This window comes from Pyxicephalus adspersus, chromosome 7, assembly GCF_032062135.1.
Source record: "Pyxicephalus adspersus chromosome 7, UCB_Pads_2.0, whole genome shotgun sequence".
Lineage (NCBI taxonomy): Eukaryota > Metazoa > Chordata > Amphibia > Anura > Pyxicephalidae > Pyxicephalus > Pyxicephalus adspersus.
Genome location: NC_092864.1, coordinates 59347819 through 59370721, shown reverse-complemented (window position 1 = coordinate 59370721; position 22903 = coordinate 59347819). Strand labels below are relative to the sequence as shown.

The window sequence follows — 22903 nt, the reverse complement described above, 5'->3', positions numbered from 1 at the left end:
GCGGCTGGAAAATTAAAGAAACTGTTGTATTCTTCCTTTGAGGAACGCTTTAGAGATGATTTTTTTTTGGTATGTTTTATTCCTTTTTCTAGAAACAACTGCCAGCCAAACATTAACAAATCTCTCTGTGGATTGAGGTCTTTAGAGGAGTCACGCAGCATTCAATAATTTTCTGACCCATGATATTCTGCATGCCATGCTTTGACTTCACACAGTAAACAATAACCTACTGTTTCCATCATGTTGGGAAGTTATAAAGCATAAAACTAGCAATGTAGCACTAGATATATGGCAAACGTACAGTAGGCTAATACCCGTAGGACATAGCAAGGATGGCCTATAATATTTTTTATTTCTAGACTTAATGGGCATAAATATTACACATAACAAGTCCGCTAGTCCAGTAACCTCACATGTTACGTTGTTATGTTTTATTATTAAAGAAAATGGAACTTTCTGCCATCAAATTTCATCTCTTAGGTGGTACACCTCTCAATGTTTGTCCTCACACAGTCCAGGACAGTTTCTTAACCAGGGTTCCTCCAAAGATTGCTAGAGCTTTCTCCAGCCATGTGCAATTTTTACCTCTCAGATCAGTTTAATTAACCAGTTTAATTAACGCCAATGATCTTTTTGGCTATCTGTAAGGGTGACATTCTTCACAATGGGCAGCAGTAAGAGCCATTCTTCCTACTGACCACCACACTAATGTAATGTGGGTGTACTGACCACCAATGTGTGAGCTGGGATCCCCAAGACCTGAAAGTTATTTTAAGAGTTCCTGGATGGGTAAAAGGTTCAGAAACACTGGTCTATACTCAATTTTTTATTCCTTTTAAATTGAGCAGTCATTTCTTGACCCATGCAAAAATGCCATAAATGCTGTAAGAGGCTTATCTGACTACATATCTATTTCTGTGACTTTAATTGGGAAATCAGGAAGGGTACCATCCATGCTTTTCTCAGATATTTTCTTTACTGTGCATCTGTTCCCATTATTCCCATATTAAGGCTCTGAAAGTGAATGTTTCATAATTTGTTTCTTTGTCACATAAATGACTAGTAAACTGCCAATTGTTGCAAGAAAAAAAAAAATCCTATCTATAGATATAAATATTTTAAAAGATCTACTAATCTAGGCAGGCATGTCCAGGACAGGTCTGCCACAAGTACATTTGGAAGGTGTGTTGGGATGCCATTTAGAACTCCCGGTGGTTCTAAGCACATTACAAACATACTTTATTGAACTATTGTTCTTAGGAAACCCCTAAATACTTTATTGAAAAAAATGTACTTTTGGTATAAAAGGGTAATAACCCTGGCCCCAATGTACTGTGCAGTAACAATGACAATTAGTAGTTGTTCTAAATACTTTATATTGGAAGCTGGTCAACTGATAAACACTACAGAGATGATTATAGTATATTACGGTAATGTATTTACTGGAGTTTTATCCTTTTTCTACAGTTTTGTTTTGTAAGTGCATTAAAATATGATAGGCAGAAAACAACAATATTCTACTTTGAACTATGATTAAAGGTAAACAGGATTATTAAAAACACTTTCTCTTCAAGTCAGCAATTATGCAATACACAGGAGACATTATCTATCATTAGCGGTCTTTCAGTGTATGTTTGGTAATGAGTACTAATGCAATTCCCATCTACGGGATCAAGACCTTAACCACTTTGCTCCCACAGGCACTCATGCATACTTTTGTACAATAACAGGGTCAGAAATTGGCTGTAATGTAATAATATTTGACAGCAGCCCAATACCAATAATACTTTCCGGAAGAAAGGCTCGGTTAGTGTTTTTTTCCCACTTAATAACAATTAAAGCTATTATTTTGTATTGGCACCTAGGCCAGAAAAGCATTAGGTCTTGTGTATACAGTTGCTATTCTGCCCTTTCATGTCTTACTGCAGTTAATTGGATTCAGCTGAGGGCATTTGAAGCTATGCTGGTGCTAGAATATGGTTTACTTAAGCCATCGGGAGCACAACTACCTTGGTGAACAATGTACAGCAAATATAAACTGGCACCAGAAAACACAAAAAAGGTATTTTTTCATCCAACTGTGACTCCAATCACCTGAGCTTACAGGTAATCAAACCCTATTGAGGAGTTCAGTAAAGCCTAGAAGTGGTAACTGCTCCATTATTTTTCAATATCCCAAACGTAGCTAACACAGATAAAATAAATATTGCATGTGGTGCTCCTAGGCAGATAAGAACTAAAAGTAAAGTACTGAATCATTCTGGTAAAAAATAAAAACAAACTCTTTAAAAAGCGGAAAAAAAAACATACAGTTTTTATGTTGTAAAAACAGACAAATGTTAACAATGTTCACATAGTCAAGTGAAAAAAGGTAAGTACACCCGATGGAAATACAGATTGTTTACATATTTCAGAAAAGCCTTAGAAAGATGTGTCTGTGTACAAAAATAGTGGACTGGTTACCTCGTATAACAACAAGAACAAATGTCCTAACATCAAAAGTAATTCTAGCTTTATAGGTGGAGATCAGTAAGAAAAAAGATCTACTTTAGTAAAACTTGGTGAAGGCAATATTTGTTCTTTTGTCAACTACACTATAACTGTTGCAGGAATTATTAATTTACAACAGACCGTGTGTAATTCTACATTTCCCACTAACAGTCTGAATGCTTTTCTGTTTTGTTTAGTGTGCGTGGTTCGGAAGGGACCATACTACACAATCACTGCTCTTGTCTACTACAGTAGGGTTTTGTTGTGGTGTCTACTACCTTACCAAACCATGCAAGCTTCATATGCTCCTTTGGAGGAACCGGGTTCTTTACTATGCACTAGTTTTCCCTTACTATCTTGTTCTTAATAGTTAAAGCTTCAAAACTATTTATTGCACAGCTCTCTGCCATTTAACCTAAGATAGACTAAACTAGCCCAAGGCAAACAAGAAATTTCCTAGGACTTTATTTGAATAACAAACATTCTATTTTATTATAAATACAAGTCCCGTTTATATTTCCCAGTTTAGGCTTTCCATACCGTGTCTAAAGTGATGCAAAACAGTAGAGTCACTCCTGTTAATATAGTTTTCTTCTTCTGTATTTTAGCTTCCTAGTTTTACCTTCTTCAATTTCTAATTCACCCATCTTTCCTTTATTAACACCTTAAATACATGATCAACCAGCAACTTTTAGAAATATTACGGTATCTAAGATGTGAGCCTGACACACACAGACTCTGCCCTAATTCTGCCTGTATTTGGTAAAACTTTACTGATATGGTAAAGAGACTAAATCACCAAATTGTATGGAAAAAAAACAAGTTTTTAAAATGCTTTGTATTTCCAAAAATATTTATTTGTTCACTTGCAATGTGCCTTTGAACCTGCTGGAATATTGAACTACTCCAGGAAGAGTAGTTCCCTCACTCTACACTTACCTACAAAACTTGTAGCTGTCATGGAAGATGCAAACAGGGAAACTGAAGAGTGTCAAGTGACAGCCCTGAGTCTGCTAGGACTGGTTACTGTATATTATATCTAGGACTTACATCCTTTTCTGATGTCTAAAAAAGGGTGGCTTTTCAAGGTAAAAAAAAAACATGCATAGAATATGGCACTTGTGCATTCATGTATTCCAAAACTAAATAGTCAAAATATTATGGTTTCTTTAACCCTTTAGTTGCCACATTAGATTACAGTGGCAGCAGAAGCTGCTGCTGATAATCAAACTTACAGCCATTGTCGAAGCCAGGAGTTTGATTACACTTTTACATCAGACTGTTGGCTTTCTTGTACATGTGTTCTAAGAAGCTACCAAATTACATTTGCATAAAAAACTACTTCAATTTTATTCTGTTAGGTTTCTACTTATTATACTCTTTCAACATGCCCTTACAATAAAATAGTTAAACTTCAGTCCTGAAATTTTGGACTGACAGTATATGCATACAACTGGGAGATACTTACTGCCTGGGGTATTTTAGCATTTTCAGATGATATATTGTTACCAAGTAGCATGGTTTCCTATTTATAAAAACAAAATATGGTTTTATTATTTAGCTATAGTAGATAGTATAGACTCTACTGAATGACAATTAGAAATGTAATGACAGATTTTTAACTCATAACTATATACCGTATTTTCCGGCGTATAGGACGACTGGGTGTATAAGACGACCCCCAACTGATTGGTTAGTGTTATACGCCCAGTATTGTACTGTTCCTTCAGCCTGTCAGATCTCGCTATTGTGCGAGAACTGAGAGGGAGAAGGAACAGTACAGTACTAGTAATTGGAGGAGGGATACAGGAGGAGCCTACACTTCTCCACACTCCTCTAAGGAATGAATGGGCGCGTTCCTTCTTAATGAATGGGCGTGTTCTAGTGGAGAGCCAACCCAGGCTCTCTACTGGAGAGCCAACCCAGGCTCTCTACTGGAGAGCCAACCCAGGCTCTCTACTGGAGAGCCAACCCAGGCTCTCTACTGGAGAGCCAATCCAGGCCCTCTACTGGAGAGCCAATCCAGGCCCTCTACTGGAGAGCCAATCCAGGCCTCTACTGGAGAGCCAATCCAGGCCCTCTACTGGAGAGCCAATCCAGGCCCTCTACTGGAGAGCCAATCCAGGCTCGCGTTCTCCTGTGCAGCTTGCACAGGAGGACTCGCGGGGACTCGACCGCGCTGGACATGAAGCAAGCTGCAGCTAAGTACCGGCGTATAAGACCACCCCCGTCTGTGGCACAGATTTCTCGGGCTTAAAAAGTCGTCTTATACGCCAGAAATTATGGTACATGTTGTATATCATAGTGATTTCAAACCTATCAGGTATCCAGTCTAAACTAACCCGCAGATGCTCAATAGAGAGAAAATCGGCGGGGGTTGGTGTATTGTGAACTCTACGCTACACTATATATAGTGTATTTTAACTTGTATAATTCTTTCCAGTTTGGTCTGTTTTAAATTCCATTGGAAGCATTTTTATTAAGTGCTAATAAAAAACCTGCAGACCTCGACAGAAATTCAAAGCTGCTAACTCTTTGTTATATCTAGGAATCTATTAGGCCCTCTTGGTCATTATCCTGGACTACATAATGATAAGCTTTAAGGCCCATTCACACCTGTGCGTTGCAGTAACACATCCGTTAATATGCCTGATACCATAATGCTGTGCATAATCCTCAATGCTGCATTTCCATTCATTCTCAATGGCATCCCAATACATTAACCAATGCAAGTTCACCACAACACAAGTCAACACACTATCATGTTGGTGTGGTGTGCTATATAAGACAAAACAGCAGGTGTACAACTTTTTTGACCACACTGGTATGTTGGCAGCCCATGCATTTGAATAGACTACCTTAATGCAATCTTCATTAGAAAGGTTGAATTAATGCAAGGCACTAGAATGTGAGGTGTGAACGGGCCCTTATGCTGTAAAGATCTGAGAATAGGGATGGCTGAGGGGATTTACATAAAAACATAGGTCAGGGCTGAGAAGAAAGGTACTCTACAAAAATGTCTGACAACAGGGATTAGAAGCAAACATGGGAATATGTGCAGCTATAGTTAAAATGTGTTATATAATTTTTTTGTGATTTTTGCCTTGACCATGCTTTAATGGTATATTGGCTAAAAGCTCAATCTATCAATTAGCAAACCACATAAAAGCTCTGCTCTTCACACATTTTATGAGCAAACCAATTTTGCACAATATATTGCTGGTACTTTTTACTAAGTATATGACTGTTATGGAAATACCATGTTCACTGGGTAAGGAATCCAAGCACCATGTTTGAAATTGGATGTGATTCTACTGCTCTGTTAAATGTTTGTATTAACAATTGTGTTTGACTTTATTACGCTTTACAGTTTGCCAGCAGGACTGGCACAGGAATGAGCAGTTAAAATTACACTTAAGAGGCAGCTGCTGAACATCAATGTTATTTATTTGGATCATCTATATTTTCAAGGCTTTGAATACACTATTTTATATCCAAACACAAAGCACTGCATTCAGCACCCGATACATTGTGCCTTTGTGGCTGGAATTATAATAATTATGTATATTTGCACAATTTTCAAATAATGCTCTAAACAGCAACTAGACGAATCTAACCAGCAAATAGACTGGGAAAGTCAGAGCATGCTAATTAGTTAAATTAATTCATACAGTGCAAATGGCTCATGATTATAATTTTTAGGTTTTGTTACTTTGTCACCTTCAAAATAAAATAAGACTTCGGTGTGACTGCATTGGAAAAAAAGCTTTTCTAGGTTTGCATTTAAAAGATGGAAGCCTATTTGCATCCCCTTGATCCTGACTAGCAAGGTCCTACTGCTCATGCACAGATCAACATAAAGTAGCTCAGTCACAATAGGGCACAAAGTACATGCAAGCCCTTGTCTGAACAGCATTATGCCCAGCAACTGTTTAGAAAGATTAACAAATAATTAAGCAGCCTTCTTGCAGCCTTATGTCTGTCCCTCAGCTGGGTGTTCTTTATATACTCTATCACAGGTGAACATGTGTTTATCAAGCATTTATGGAAGGCTATTGGCTTCAGCTTTTAGGAAGCTTGTGGAATACTTTGTAACTCCTTGTCACCAGCAGTCTGTAAACAAACTTTCCCCAACATGATGCCCTATGCTGGGTGTAAACATTTACATTTGAGAGCAAACAGCAAAAACTTTATGCACTTGTAGTTAGCTTTCAAACGTGTGTGAGACATTGAAAAATAGGACCTCACAATGGGCCTGATTCATTAAATCATCCTATGTATGAGTATTATTGTATATTTCTGCATTAATTTGTGTTTTTTGTTTTTTTTCCAGTGTGCAAGTTGATGATCTCTGTATCTGCTACCAGACTGGAAGTCTATAGGAAATACATTGATCCTAACAGACATGAAGATTGATTTGGAAAAAGGTCAAAGCATCAAAGCACAAGGAGGTCTGATGTGATGGAAAGTACTTATGAGATGCCCTAAACATTATTACCTTTGGTTGATTTCATATTTCACCATACTCCTACAACTGAAAAAGAATCTCTAATTTTACATCCACCTCTAGAAGTATATAGGGTAGAAAGGTGACAAAAGTATTTTTATTTTCCAGGACAGGATATAAGATAAAAGTCCTAGCGGAGGCATGCTGAAAATGTGTGAGTGTTTGATCATTCTGTCCTGGATATCTGATATGCCAGCAGAGATTTGAATTACTTTCTTATGTATGAATATGAATCTTTGAGGCCTCCTTACAGTATTTTTGATAACCCTGACTGTCCTAAACCAAAGGTTTCACGCAACTATGTTCTAAATTTAACTTGTGACATTTTAACCACTACAAAAAAAAGTTCTTATCAGATTTACATTTTTAAACAGGTATGCCAAGAAGCTGAAAACATTTAAATTGCTTAGGAGTATGTAAACCCTGACACTGAGCTTCACTCCGTGTGTGTGTGCACACATGCTCACTTTTTAGTCAAGTTAATATTCAGTATTGCATGATATGACATGTTTTTTTTTTTTTTACAGAATTCAATCGCATAAAAAAATAACATTCTTCCAAAACCATTTTTGTTTGATATATTTAAAATAATTAAAAATAAGACACTGTGAGCTCCAAAGTTAATGAGTCAAATTTATAAAGAAAATTATGGTAACTGAGCCAAAAGATACGAGCAGGAGGGCGGCAGTGTGAAAACCATTCAAAAGGCTTTCCAGTATATGCCATTCTCTCATTCTAATCTAAAAATACTAATAATAAAAAGGGCAATAGCATTTCAAATGAGTAATTAGGTAATAAATCTTTCAACCAAGATCTAGTGTTTCATAATCAGAAAATGGCTAAATGTTTCAACAGTAATTGTTGCTGACCTTTTAAGAGCTGGATAAAATACTTTATTTAGAACTAGAACTCGACAGCCAGGAAAACTAAAAGTTGTATTATCTATATAAAATACATGTCAAAAGAATTTTAAAAAAGTGATGATGAAAAGTATTATTTAGGTGTGGCACTCCAGTGGGCACTTGTAGCAGTAAGTACTTAGAACACAAAAAACTTTCTTACTTACTTTTTTCTATGACTAGCATCCTTTTGCATATGTGGATTGGGGATTCGGAGATAAAAGGTGAAAAAAGTGCGTTGCAGAGGCGTCACAAGTAGCAAGCTGGACCTGCTGTAAAGTACAAATAAAGGCTCCTGTATGTCTATACAAGCTACAGCCTTGTGAATTAACAGGAATAATGCTGATAGCTGCCTCCCCTGCAAGAATTTTTCATCCCACTGTGGTGCAAGCATACACAACCCATATTAGTGTCGGCTCTGCCCTCAGGAGCAGTTCAATATGGTTGCCATACCATTACAGAGAACACATTAGGTGAATGTTACTGCAGGGTTAACAGTTATTTCTTGGACTTTGTAAGAGGACTGAAAAAATGGTTTAATTGATGCACTTAGTAAAACACTTTACCAAACAAAATCCCAATGTGCACACATGGCCAAAATTAATTGGTCAAGGCCATGACTGCTATTTTTTCCAGTTTCATGTGAGCTTTCACTGTTAAGTATTGTGCAGAAAATGTCACACAAAACAATAGATAACAATTGTTCCCTGGGGCTGTTCTATAGGGAGAAAGGGGGGGGGGGGGTATGAGTAACCAGCTACAGTGGTCCCATTTAGTGGGTTGGTCCTCTAGTGCAGTGGTCACCAACCTTTTCGGACCCATGGACCACTGAATTTACCAGCTCCAGACTGTGCATGCGCAGGGAGCCGGGTGTCACTCAAAGGGGAAAAAACTTCCCCCATGGTGACGTCATGATGTCAGAACCTGCCTACTCTCCCATCACAGGTCTGAGCCTGGGACATGTACGGCGCACAGGCCAGAACCGCTGACCACCAAAATTTTCTTGTGAACCACCGGTTGGCAACTGCTGCTCTAGTGATCTGGCTTGGTGCATCAGTAAATAATGTAGTGGGAAAACCTTATAACTTGACTTTGTGGTCTATTTCAATAGGCAGGACAAGTCCAATGTAAGCTGAGCTAGGAAAAGGATAAATCTGACCACCACAGGCAACCCTTTACATACATTGTATTTATACAAAGTGCACTTCATATTTCCGTGTAAAGAATTGGCTTATTCTTCAACAAAACTTGTCCTTCCTTTACCATGTCAATTGTTTTTCAAGGCTTTTCCTTCTACTATTCCCCACAAGAAGAAAACAGATGCAATCACTTGACAGGATGTTATGAAATACTCCGATATAAACATTTTATAAAGCCGCTATTTAATTCATGAGCTTTTTCAGCACACACACACAAAAAAAAAAAAGAGAACCTTCCTTGTGTTTTGCCAAGTCTCATAAAATGTTAAATCACTTTTAAGGCTTGGTATATTTTACTTTCTGTAGCAGTTTTTTAAAACACCATACTGTTTAAAGTGACAAGAAATCAAGATATCTTTAGATTTGTAGGAGTATTCAGCCTTTCCCAGAACTGGGATATTTACTAAAATGCAAATGTTTACATGCAATACATTAAATATTGGATGTAAGAAGTCAAGGAAATCCTGTATGTATATAGAAAAATCTTGCCTTCTGTTCAAGGTAATTACAAACAGAATCTATATAAAATGAAGACACTGCATACTACAGTGAAAGCATAATTGCCCTTTGGAAAGGGGCAGTGAGTGGGAATATAATGGTAGTTTACAGTGCACAATTTCAGTTGTTTTACAGAATTATGACTTTCTGTATTTATTATACATTTAGTCAGTTTATAGCAAAACCAAAGGGTTTACATCTTGCTTATGAATATAGAAACCAAGAACAACAGTTTTGTATTCAATTTCCGTACTGCCCATAAAACAACTAGTGTTATATGGTTTAATCTCCCGAGGGTCTGTTGCAATGATGACAGACCAATGGAAGTCCACAGGTACTGAATGAGTAGTCTGAACCATGTAGTCTGCAGCTACAGGATGGAGGTAGGTTTGCATCGGTGGTGGGGATAGATGCAACTTTGGGGCAAAAAACTACTGCAAAGTGAACCAATAGTCTAGGCGGAGCTCAAACTGTTACAATGGGTCTGATATATTTAAGCTATTAAAAAACAGAGAAGACAAAACCAAGTTTGAGGAAATCCACTCTGATTTGCTGGATCACCCAGGTTATCCCATGATACTCTATCTTTTTCTTCCAGTCATGAAGAACTTAAAAAAAAATCAATCCCAATGTGGCATTATGCCACAAATTAGAACATGCTGACAGCCCATTGACTGCAATTCAGTTGCAATGGATTGCCATTAACAATGAATGACAACCTAGTGCACCAACATGTGTAACAAAATGTAATAATGCAAACCAAATCTTAGGGTTTATTTCCATCTATTCAGTATGCTGCAGGAAATACTGTTAGGCATGTGTTGCTTTTAGGAAGCCACTTATTTGAATAGTCTTCCAATGAACCACATAACATCAAAAATCCAACACGCGCCATTTTTTTTCAGGGTGAGGATGGACTTTAAATATTTTTTTTCCCAGAAAGCTTAAGTTTTACTCCAAATAACTTTATTTTTGCATTGGGTTGCTTACAGTATGTTTTTTAATATAATGGGCATTTTATATAATTACTGTGAGCAGTTTTTGATGGAGATAACTCCTGTCACAGAGAATGCAAAGAGTTAAATAACAAATACACTGCCCACTTTGTTCCAGTAGGTTCATTAGAGAAACAAGATATTATAACAAGCTGCATTTAAAAGCCACATATGATTGGATTTTGGGACGGTCTAATACAAACCATTTGTTTCAGCTAAAGATTTTATGTCAGTGTTGGAATTTCCTGGCATCCGCCCATCTATGACATTAGCTCTCTGAGAAGATGGAAGATTGGGGAAATGTTCCAGCATTAAAGTATTTCCGCTGACAGAAGCCAGTTTCACATTTAGCAGAAGAATTGTGGTCTTGAAGATTTGCATATTTACTCTACAGAACCAGGAAAAAAGGGACTGATATCTGTACAGTGTAACATGTGTACTTGGCAATTCATATTTTTCAATCACAGCTTGGCCTTTTAAGCTATCTGCAGACTTTTTGTTAAAGAATTTACCATCTGAAAATGAACATTTACAAATGGTGAACTATTTTAGTATAATAACACATCTAAAACACACATATTACACACATTATATTAATATTATATTAAATAAAAATATGGCATTATCACTTTCCAATAGCTTTATTTTTAGGAACTTTTAAAGCAGACCCAAACTTTCTGTCCTGATCGTTAGCTTCTGCGCATGCCTGAGATCAGGAGCCTTTTCCTAAATGGGAGGAAAAAACTGTTGATGCATGCCCAGTGAGACTGGCACTTCCTCCATCTACGTCACCCGATCTTGCACCTGCACAGTGTAAGATCGGGTGCTGTGTGCAGAAGAAGACCGAAAAAGATGGTGGCATCGGGGCCAAAGATGGATACCCGGACGACGCAGGACCTGTTTGATGAAACCTCCCAATGGATAGACAGAATTAAAGGTAAGTGTGATTTTTTTGTTTTTACTTTAGTTCAACTTTAAGCATTTTTAATTCTATTTTGATGGCAGAGAAAAGCTCAGGTCAGCCAAAACAAACGGCTGGGATTATATTAGGTGATGTCAAAGAAATGCCTAATGAGCATTTTACGGTGATTAATTTAGCGCTTTGACTAACTCGCACTTCACGTACAAAGACATGCAAGGAGCACAAAAAAAGGATGCAGCCGACTTTTTCATAGGGACTAAATGAAACCGGTGCTCTAGTACAGCGGTCGCCAACCGGTGGTCCTCGGCTCTGTCCCTCGTAAGGACACAACCCATCCACTTTCCCATCGCAGGCTCAGACCTGCTTGCTAAACATTCTGTATGCAACAAAAGTTGCATAGGATGTTTAGCAAGCAGGTCTGAGCCTGCGATGGGATAAGAAGAGTTCTGGCATCATGACGTCACTCTGGGGGAAGTGACACATGGCTCCCTGGATTCTGTGGATTTAGTGGTCTGTGAGGTCCAAAAGGTTGGCGATGTAAATGTTGACACAAAACTTTTTGAAAATGTTCAAGGCAAAAAAAAAAAAAAAAACGCAAACTGTGAACTGATGCCTATGAGTTGTACACATTTGAAATAAATAAATAAATTTCAAATTTAGGGTGCTATGAGAGGCCACTCCTTGTATTGGCATTAGAGACCTGACAGAAAGAAATATAGAAAGCCATTATTCAGGAGCCTTGTATTGATCTCTCCAGTGTAAAAGGCATACGGATAAGCAACCATTATATAAAACATAAGTAATGCTATTATTCTTTTTTTTGGGGACAGACTGACAAACAAAACAACGAGCCAAAGAAAAGAACATAAGCAAAACATTGTTTTCACCCACTGCAACATCAGATTTCTATTTTGCATTTCTGTAGAATAAAGGAAGAAACCTAACTGGTTGTCAACAACAATTTCAACTGAATGTTTATTGTCTTCACATACAATATAATATTGATAGATGTAATTTTCTGCCCATTTGTGAGCAATCTATGATTGTTGTCCAAATTGTTGATGCCTAATAAATAGTATCTAATGTCTGGTGTTAGCGTTATCCAACCTCCCCTAACAAGAGTTCACAAAAAGAAAACCCACTTATAAATAGCTCCTGAACAAATTATAAAATGTAATAAATACTTAAGATTAAATAAAACAAAGGCAGAAAAGTACTCTGTAAATTTAGGACCTGTATGCTCCACTTTTTTATTTGCCAGGTTTTCTAGCACTTCAGTTAATGGAAAACTGCTATCCACATCTACGCCTTCAGCGTTATAATTCTGGCTGTGCAAAATGTCCCAATTTAACCCCTTTGCCTCCTTAAAAGTACAGTTCTGCCAAAATCTGCAGCATTGATTCTGGGAACGTGCCCGGAGTTCTCTAGCTGTTCTGAGAACTAGGCACATATGGTAAGCCTGTCAGTCAGCACTAAGCAGCCATATGTAGCGTGGGATGCCTGATCACCACAAAATATTTAAGAGCCCCCACTGCATTTCTTTTGGTGTAGTGAAGCCCATATATTTTGGTGTCCACATATGAACACATTTCTACATATATATGCTCACAAACAAACACATTTATTATAGTCATACTTTATAATCCATTGTGTTGTATTCCCAACAATCCTAAAATACTACTTGTAGCCAGACATTGCAATTGCACATATAAAGTCTTGTGAAAAAGTATAAGCATAACAATGCAAAGTATAAGTTACATTAAATTAAATATAATTTGTTCAGTTTTCTGCATATTTGAACAAGCAAATATAGAATTTCCATTCAAACAGTTAAACTAAATCTGCATGCAAGTACATGCATAAACAATCAGAAAGAGATTGCACATATACAACCTGTATGGAAGGTGTGCCAGGAAAAAAATAATATTTGCAGCCAAAAAAAGCATAAAGCAAGATTAGTTTGCTACTGAATATATAGAAACAAAAGCACTTATAGAACAATGAGCTATAGACTGATTTTTGAAATAAAATGAAAATTGTTTAGCCAAAGTAACAGAAGATATGTTTGGCTTGAACCAATTACAGCATTTAGGAAAAACCTCATACCAACTATAAAGCATGGTGGCATAATTGTATAGTGTGGAGTTGTTTTGCTGCTTCACAGACTTTAGCAGCTTGCAATCAAATCATCTATAAATTCTGCATCATTCCAAAGTGTGGTAGAAAATGCAAATGCAAAAATGTGAGGCAATCTGTCTCAAAGTTTATGTTTTTATAAAGAATTGAAAAGGAGAGTATTTCCCATTTAAATGTAGGTATTTCAAATATTTTGAAAAAAACAACAGCATCAAGCAAGATGCTTGATCTGAATCACATATATATGCTGGTTGCTTTTCTTTTTGCATTGCTTAATGGCCCATGTACACCTATGGCTGCACTGAAATGCATTGTTTATTTAATTTAAGAGGGTCAACTTCCAATATGCTGTCTTTAGAAAATGTAGAAAAGAACAGAATATATTCCAAGACATTTCATCCTTGAACATATTTTCAATATATTAGCCCTTTGGTTAGTAAAACAAAAGTATTATTTTTAAGAAAGAGAATAATTGTTGGAGCATTTCAGTGATTTTCCAATGTGTAGGAGAAAATATTTAGGGCAAAGCTTGTAAGTGTTTATTATTGCCGAGATAATAACCCATACACAGTCACAATTGATGTTGATTTGTTTATATATGTACACTGAACTTTTTGGTAGAGGTCTTACCAAGAATGAAAGGTGGTTAGAATTCATTCTGTCCTAGAGCATAACTGTACCCTAGCAAATACTTCTCCTTGGCTTGCCTTTGGGTGTTTGTGGAGCATGTATGGTGACATGAGTCATATACATATATAGGATATGAGAATGTTCACACAATAAATATAGTGAATATTGATTTAAACTTTGCAATCATGTAAAAACTTAAAATAAATAGCCAATCACGTGTAGATGAAATGTAAACATAAATTTGATTTGCACATGTTGGGATAATTGAAACTGATACCAACAAAATCAGTCTCCACGTATGTATAAATTCATTAGCGCTATCAAGATTTGGGAGCTCAAAGCTGTTCAACTCGCCTATCTACTTTCCATGGCAGGACGGCACCATCTTCTTTCCTTCTTCCTAGTGACAATCTTCTTGATTGGCTGGGAGGATGTAATTTATTCATACCCCAGACACGTAAAGGAAGCCGGAACTTACAGGTTTCATTAGCAACCATAGCTGACACGTTGTAGTGAATCTGACATTAGTCAAACATTCTCTGGTACAGCCTATTCTGGGTCCATGTGTTTTAATGGCACTAGAAAATCTTTGGTGAATGTCAGATTCATTGCTCTATAAAAGGATCACATATTTTTTTAGGGGTTGATATAGACATGTTAGCCAGGATTCCAAAATAATATGACTCATTTCCAGTTTCCCATGTAGCAAACATTTTCATTAAATTATACTTTATAAAACATGAACATCAAAATGTTTTCTTATTAAAAGAGAGTTGGTATCAGCAGTTTACAGGCAATACTTCCATGCTGCAAGCCACTCTTATCAGTTACATAACACTAAAGCAGCCTACAGACTTTAGATGAAGTCTGGCAATGCATGCATGGTCCAACCACCAAATTATCTTTTAAAAGATTGTTCTGCAGACATCAATGCTTGGCACTTAGATTCTGGCTTATCTTGGGTAAAAACAACTGTTGCCAAGAATACTTGGAGGACAGATATCTGCTGGGTAAAGAGGGGCATTTACAGGCATGAGACCATAGGCCAATCTGATTTTAACTGTCCAGGTGAACTTGATCCTTTCTGTAGGCTCTTTTACATTGTAACTAAACAATAAAACATGACGTATGTCTGTCTGTCACTATATGTATGCTGCATAAAGTGATCATGTCACGTAATTCTGCGTATAAGGTCAACATAGTTCAGGTGGTATCAAAATGTTTGACTAGAATGTGTCAGTTGTTCTATACATTCACAGGGCTTTGTGTATAAACATTTGGTCCAATTATCTCTATGAAACAACTTCAATTTCAATATAACACCTGGAAGCCACAATGGATATAACTTGCCTTGTGTTCATCAAATGCCCTTTCATTGTAAAAGTAGTGGTGGGATCACTGTGCTAAAGACATATTGTGCACAAAGAACAGTTGTGGGAAGGACCCAGCAACTCCGTCTGTTTTAGGCAGCTTGCAGCAGGTGAAGTAAAAAAAAAACTACTGGGATGGGTACAAGACCACAAGGGGAAAAAACAGCAGTATCCAGCCTTTACCACAGGAAAATCTTACACAGAGGCAAAAGGTGGGAATTGTTTTATCCTTGACAACTGGACAGCTCTGGAAGAAATGCAGGGCCGATATCAGATGAGAATCTGGCGTATGTACAGCGGCCGTCGCCCAAATGACCGTCCTGGCGGATCCACAGACGATGAACGACGAAGGATCCTAATGCAAGGGAAGGGGGAGAGCCCGCAGCAGGGTGCCGCTCCATCTTTCACCCCCTCTCCTCTTCATAGAGCAGAACGGTGCTGTATGTACACCACTCGTTCATGCATCGTGCAGTCCTTTGTCGTTGGAAAGGATCATGAAAGATTCTTTCGAACAACAATAATTGCACGTGTGTATGCAGCTTTACTGAGGATTAAAGAAAAAACAAAAAAAAAAACAACACATGCCTCTAGTATTTTAACAATAATTGTACATTCTGGGTTTTAGCTTTAACCTTGACTTGTTAGATTGCTAAAGTACACAACTACATCACAGCCATTCTATTTATTCTAACCTATTATTCACCTTGCAAAGAAAAAAGTACTAAAACATAAAAAACACCAAAAAGTAGCAGATAAACACCAAATGTTTTCAATTTAATTCCTTTTTAATTTTATTTTTTAAAATCTGATGAAACAAATGCCTAAAAGGAAAATGTTTCTATGTTTTTACAGACTAAAGGCCCTACACGATGGTGGGTAGAATATGTGTATTATTGTATATTATGTGTACATTTTGTGTATGCAGGTGCAATACACATCATTATGTTTTATACAAATGCGTGTACCTGAACGAGTACAATTTGGATGCATTTACAACGCCAATTTCTATTACACATACAACTGCAAAACATTCTCAGAGGCTGTTTCTAGTGTATTAAAATGCCATAGTTTTTTACCAATGATTTTTTTAAAACTAGTACCATCATGCCTTCTTTCAAGCCTGGATAATCCTTTACAATTAGTGATAACCAGCACACAGTGAGAATTCATATTTTCCCCACTATTTTTCAGTGACATGATGTGCCAAGGTGAAAAAATATCTTGTATTATCTTTTTTAATCCTGTCTACATGCTGGCACCTGAGCTTGAGTTGTGGCATGTCCTGCTTTAGTTCACTCAGATTTCCAGCAGCTCAGACATATGTGTAACAAAAAGTCAATAATCCCTATAGTAGCAGGAACACAGTAATAGAAAAATGAGAATTGGACTCTAAACACCACAAAATAATGAAAACTATCAGCTCATTGTATACTCTTTTCCTAAAAAAAAAGCTATAAAAAAAGCATAAACGTACATTTCATGTCTACACACAACTATTACACCTAAAAGTGGCCTTACAAGACCCATTTTCATCCCAATCTGACTAATGCCTGCACAAGGGGAGAATCAACTTGATTAAGTGTTCCCTATGGAATGAAAATGAGAACCTCCACAGCTGACAGCAATCATTGTCAGCTTGATGGCAAATCTGCATATGATATAGCTATCTAAGTTTTCTAAAGGGAAATAAAAGAAATGGTTCAAATCATGTGCATTGGCTATTTCTAATATAGCTAGATAGTGGATGTATTCCCAGGTACAGTAAGCCTCTATTGTAGCACCCTACTAAACATGACATTATGTGACAAGGGTTTAGTCCTACTTCAGTTGCTAAGGTATAATATTATGTTACTTACAGACAATAAAACAATACTATATACATATGTAACATTTGTGCTGAAAAATATTCACTAATGTATGCATCTTTAACATATCTTAATGCTAACTAGTAAACAGCAGACCACCTGAGGTTTATGTAATTCCTAAAATGCATAGTACTATTATTTTTTTACTCCATATCACATATTTTATACAGAGTACTTTGCTACAGCTTCTGAGTATTATGAAAAAAAGAAATGCAGTAACATTCACTTACAGTGGCACCAGCCCAAGTGACAGCACCAATGGAGTCTGAAGCACTTCCCATGACTGTGGGTGGCACAGATGGATAGCCCGTCACAAGGCTTGAAATCTGGTCTTCCAGCACAGCTCCTGGCCAGAGCTTGTGCTTCATCCACCTTATCATTCTTCAGGCACTTTTGGGCAGCTGTGGCTGTCATCTCTGCCTAGGAGCCTGATCTGCAGGCAAGGAGAGATGTGCCGCTTTCACGATGAAGAAACAGCCCCTGGAACTAAATTACAAAGCTGATTTAGTAAAATGTGGCAAAAACAATGCAAAACATCACACAACTGTATGTTACAGATTCACAACATATCAATTACAAATAGATTAGCTTTGGATGATAAACCCACACCCAACGGATAACTGCTGCTGACACATTTTTATTCTAGCTGTTGAAAAAGGTGTTAAACTACAAACACCCCCTCTAGCGATACTTGAACAGAGACTTACTGGATCCCTTTTGAAGACACTTTCCTGCTTTAGAATCCTATTATTGGGAAAGTAGGTGCAAGTCAGCATTGTAATACTGAACCGAGTAAGGAGATGTGTCTTTGATTTATAAGTGATGTGACTCATACAAAGACAGCTGTATGACAGAATAAAACGTAGAAGCAAGCATGCAAAAATTATCTTTTACAGAACCTAAGTTTGGATTACTGCCTGTTAGTAAAACCTGGAACAGTCATGGGCAAAAGGACTTGCATTTATGGAGCAGCTGCTAAATGTATTATATAGTAAACAGCTGAACCAAGGTTTGTGTGTATCTAAAGAGGAGCTCTGCTATCATTTATATGTGAATCTTCAAAGCACCCCATCACCATGGATTCAACTCATTGTACCAACACTTTCATAAGGGTTACTAATATCAGCACCTTAAGGAGCTCAAGAGCACTTTCACCTGCTTAGCTCTCTTTAACTAAAAGATTCAGCTTTCATTGACTTTATTAGGGCCAACTAGTAGATATCTACTTCTTAAAGTCTTATAATTCCTATAGTACATAAGGGCTCAATGTCCGGGAACAGCAAGCAGCAACCAAATTTAAAAATGAAGGATACGAACACTATGGCAGTTCATAACAGGCTTGCCATTAGTAAAGGAATCATATATTTTTATATATATATATATATATATATATATATATAAAATATATATACACATACATCAAATTGATATATACACAATATAAATATCAGCACAAACCAATAGGTTACAGGTTAGCACTATGTCCTTTGGCCAGGACACTATCTGCATAGAGTTTGAAGGTTCTTCCCATGTTTGCATGCATTTCTTCCAGGTTCTCTGGTTTCCTCCCACATTCCAAAAACATGCAGTTAGGTTAATTGACTTCCCCACAAAACTGACCCTAGATGGTATTAAAAACATATAACTATGAAAAGGACATTAGGTTGTGAGCCCCTTTGAGGGACAGCTAATGACAAGACTGTGGACTTTGTAAAGCCCTGCGTAATATGATGGTGCTATATAAATACTGTGTAATAAAAATAATGTAAAGTGACCCTTACTATTCCTATTGCTATCCCTCTGACATACCTCTGCATTGGGAGTGATGTAAGATTTTATTGCATCCTTTTTCATATCAATCAATAAAGAAAAGAGAACATATTTCAATCCGGGCACACATTACAGATATCAGGTTTCTGAAGGTAAACTCTATTTTTTTGCAGTGTTTATACAGATGCTATCTATAAATTGCTAAAGAAAGAAAGCAATAAAGAACATATATTAGCCTCTCTGCACATTCATTTTAAGAAAGCAGAAATATATTTACTATAGGTCAAGCAAATCTCCTTTTTATATGTGTGTGTGTGTATATATATATATATATATATATATATATATATATATATACACACACACATACACAATATTAAATATTTATGTGACCTTTTTACATTTAATATTCTGCTATCCTAATCATATTAAAGTATACAGTGTTCTCCCCAGAGCCTTTTAGCCGGGTGCACCACCCGGCACTTTCCGTAACCACCCAGGTGGTTACCTAGGAGTTGGGTCACAACACAGGGGCTGCCACCCATCTATAATTTCTTCCCACCCGGTTTAAAAAAAATTCTGGGTTGAACACTGGTATATATCTAGAATTATACACTAAACCACTATATACTGCCCTAAGTGAAATATAATAATATAATAAACATATTTTTGTCCTTTCAGGATGCCCCCAAAAAATCTGCTGAAATTAAAAATGTGGAATATGTGACAATGATCAAAATTTTTAAAAAATAGCTTTAAAGCTCACATTTATACAAAACTGGAATTTATATACACGAAGGAGTGTTGAATCTTTTCTATTGGAAATAAAAATAACATTTAAAATGTGAAATCACCTAATTGTTATATATTTATGTCGTTATGCCTTCAAATTGTAGTATAAACAACCTCAGACAGTATATTTCCCTACCAGAAAGTAACTTCTATGTAATCAGCGGTTCAGATCTACTCCCAAAAGACACATTGCATTACGGAAATGCAGATGCAGCCTCAGGGATTGTTCCCTGTGTTGTGACTGTGAAGGTTACAGGCATTTGCTAGATCATGGACACAGCTGGCCTTTGGATAATGGATCTATGTGGCAGCTGAGACCAAACACTAGGGTCCATTTCCAGTATATCAATTTATTTATGCGGTACCAGCAAATTTCTCTGTGCCTTACAGAGGACATATCATTCACATTTTCTCTGCCCCAGAAGACATTTAGGCTTTACATTCTATTTCCAAATGTTTTCACAAAAACTCAAAAATCCTGGGTGAAAGTTGTGTGAATACATTTATAAACAGACCTCTTACGGTCTAAATTGTCTACCATCATCATAAAGAAGCACAACTTGGTCAGCCAGTAACTTTTTCTACAGAGTAACATAGTTTGTGAATGCATGGTTTGTTCAGAAAAGTTTAAAGAGCCAATACAGCCTAAAGTGGTATTTTAGTGACACAAAGAGCTTTTACCAAGCTTGGCCTAATATATATCTTGGACAATCCAACAATGCAATCTCTCTGAAAAACTTCACAAACCTGTTCCTATCTACCTGTTAGATATGGGTGTTTCCATTCATCCTTACAGATTTCAGCTTCCTGTAGCATTTGCCATATTACAAAATGTAACAATAGGAGCGATACTTCCCTGCCACAGTGGGTGTGCAGACCCGGAGAACTCAAACTCGGGCATCTCACCAACCTGGTCAAGGTATCTCCTATCATTCTACAAATCATTACTGTATTCCATAATAATTACATTTACACTAAATATAGATGCCATAGTGTCTACATGTCAGCTGTAATCTCCTATAAAAAAAAAAAAAAAAAAAACAGAAAACCTGCATCCCCCTATACAGGAAGCAAAGTCCATGGTTGCTAACTCTAACCATTTAACTCTAAAAAGGTGGATGTTGGCAGGACTGAACTAGTGATTTGGTCACCACTTCTAAAGAAAAAAGCAACCCATGTTTGGGAGGTTCCTGGTTGCTATATAGACATTTAAAGCAGGGTCAAATGCGGCTCCCCTTCTTTTTGGGCATCAATTTACAGTTACAATATGTCTATTGTATGCATACAAATCTTCCAATTGAATGCCCTGTGAAAATGATGGCACAAGCTTCCCTATTCATTGTGCCTACCATAATTAGGTAATATTGATATGCCTTAGGTAAATTCCCACATGGTTTGCATCCACTTGAAATATTTTTTAATCCTTAAAGACCTCCTTTTCAAATTGATGTTGATCTGTGAATTTCTCAAAAGATCTACATGTATCTTACACTTGCACATTGTAGGTGAATTCTTAAGAGAGCATGTGGAAAACTACAGAGACATCGACAGTGATTGACAGTAGAAAAGAACATTGCAGAGAGTGATGGTAAAACAACTTTAAACACACATACTGACACAGTGACAGATTCTAAGTGACACATAATGACTAATAGAGAAAGCATGTGAGGCACACTGACGTATACAGTGACAAGGAAGGACACAGGATGAGACAGTCACAAATTAAAAGAAAGTCACACAAGCTAATTTATAATTAAAAGATGCTTTAGCTGTTAACCAATTTGTTTGGTTTTCAAATTGATTTTACTAGTGTTCCTTTACTCTCCTCCATGCTTTCTAATTACAGGTCCATGTGTAAGCTTCAAAGCTTAAAGAGACGCTGTCCCAAACTTACAAATGGCAAGCAAAAGGACAATCAAGTATATCTAAATCTTCCTTGCAATGATATTCCTTGTCATAAATGTAATTTTTAATCATGTATAATGGGTCTCTGAACATCCTATCTGATAACTCCAAGTTTGCAGGGCTGTTGACATCACATCCAAGACAGTGGCACCCAGCAGCCTTAAGTCTTTGGGATGCATACATAGGGGAGGCCATAAAACTGCCTATGCTGTTTAGTGGCCTGGATCACAAGGGCCCTTTGACGCCTACAGTAGAAAAACTGTGGTTAGCTTCTTGATGCAAAGCAAACTGCTCCTGTGCACCTGGGAGCCACAAACTGCATCGCAGACAACACATTTGCATGCAGTTACGACCAAAGTATGGTTATTTCAAAAACAACCACATGGAAAAGCTTGTTTCTTTCCAAAACTGCATCTGCTGCAGCCATGTGCACAAAATGGGACTGTGGGCCTAGAGCACCATGCTGCAGCTCACTAAGGGTCTGAAATGGGCCCTACTGAACACAGTTATAATCGGACAGGTAAAAACGTCCATATAGATGCATATTCCCAATTTCTGAGTTCAACTTTGAAACAAAAATGCAGAGTAAGGTGTATTCATCACTGACATAAAATGTAATTTTAGAATGCAGGTCACCTTATTATTCCTAAATATCTCATGTATAAAATGCAGCAAATCTTACAAAAGGACTTTGTGACTTCTTTACAACCAATGTCTAACAAGATCACTTGAAGGATAACTCCAATATGTTTAACAATGCAATACTCATTAAAGCTGGCTGAGGTAGCATAAAGGCTGCCACTGCTGACCTGTCCTTTGAAGATGTTACAGTAGTTTCCTGGGTTCACATTAGAAGTTCAAATTATTTCCTCAATAAAGTATTAAAACCCAGAGATGGCCAGCACTATTTTTAAAAAGAGAGAAT

The 22903-nt window shown here is 37.0% G+C and overlaps 1 protein-coding gene across 2 annotated transcripts in view; it reads right to left on the bottom strand.

Moving 5' to 3' along the window:
* Positions 1–22903, bottom strand: part of C7H3orf70 (chromosome 7 C3orf70 homolog) — a 63641-nt gene that overhangs the window by 36192 nt on the left and 4546 nt on the right. For both annotated transcript variants that reach the window (XM_072418648.1, XM_072418646.1), the window contains exon 2: positions 17742–17997. In XM_072418648.1, the coding sequence (XP_072274749.1) occupies positions 17742–17925 (184 nt within the window). In that variant the 5' untranslated portion in view covers positions 17926–17997. The remainder of the gene's footprint in view (positions 1–17741; positions 17998–22903) is intronic.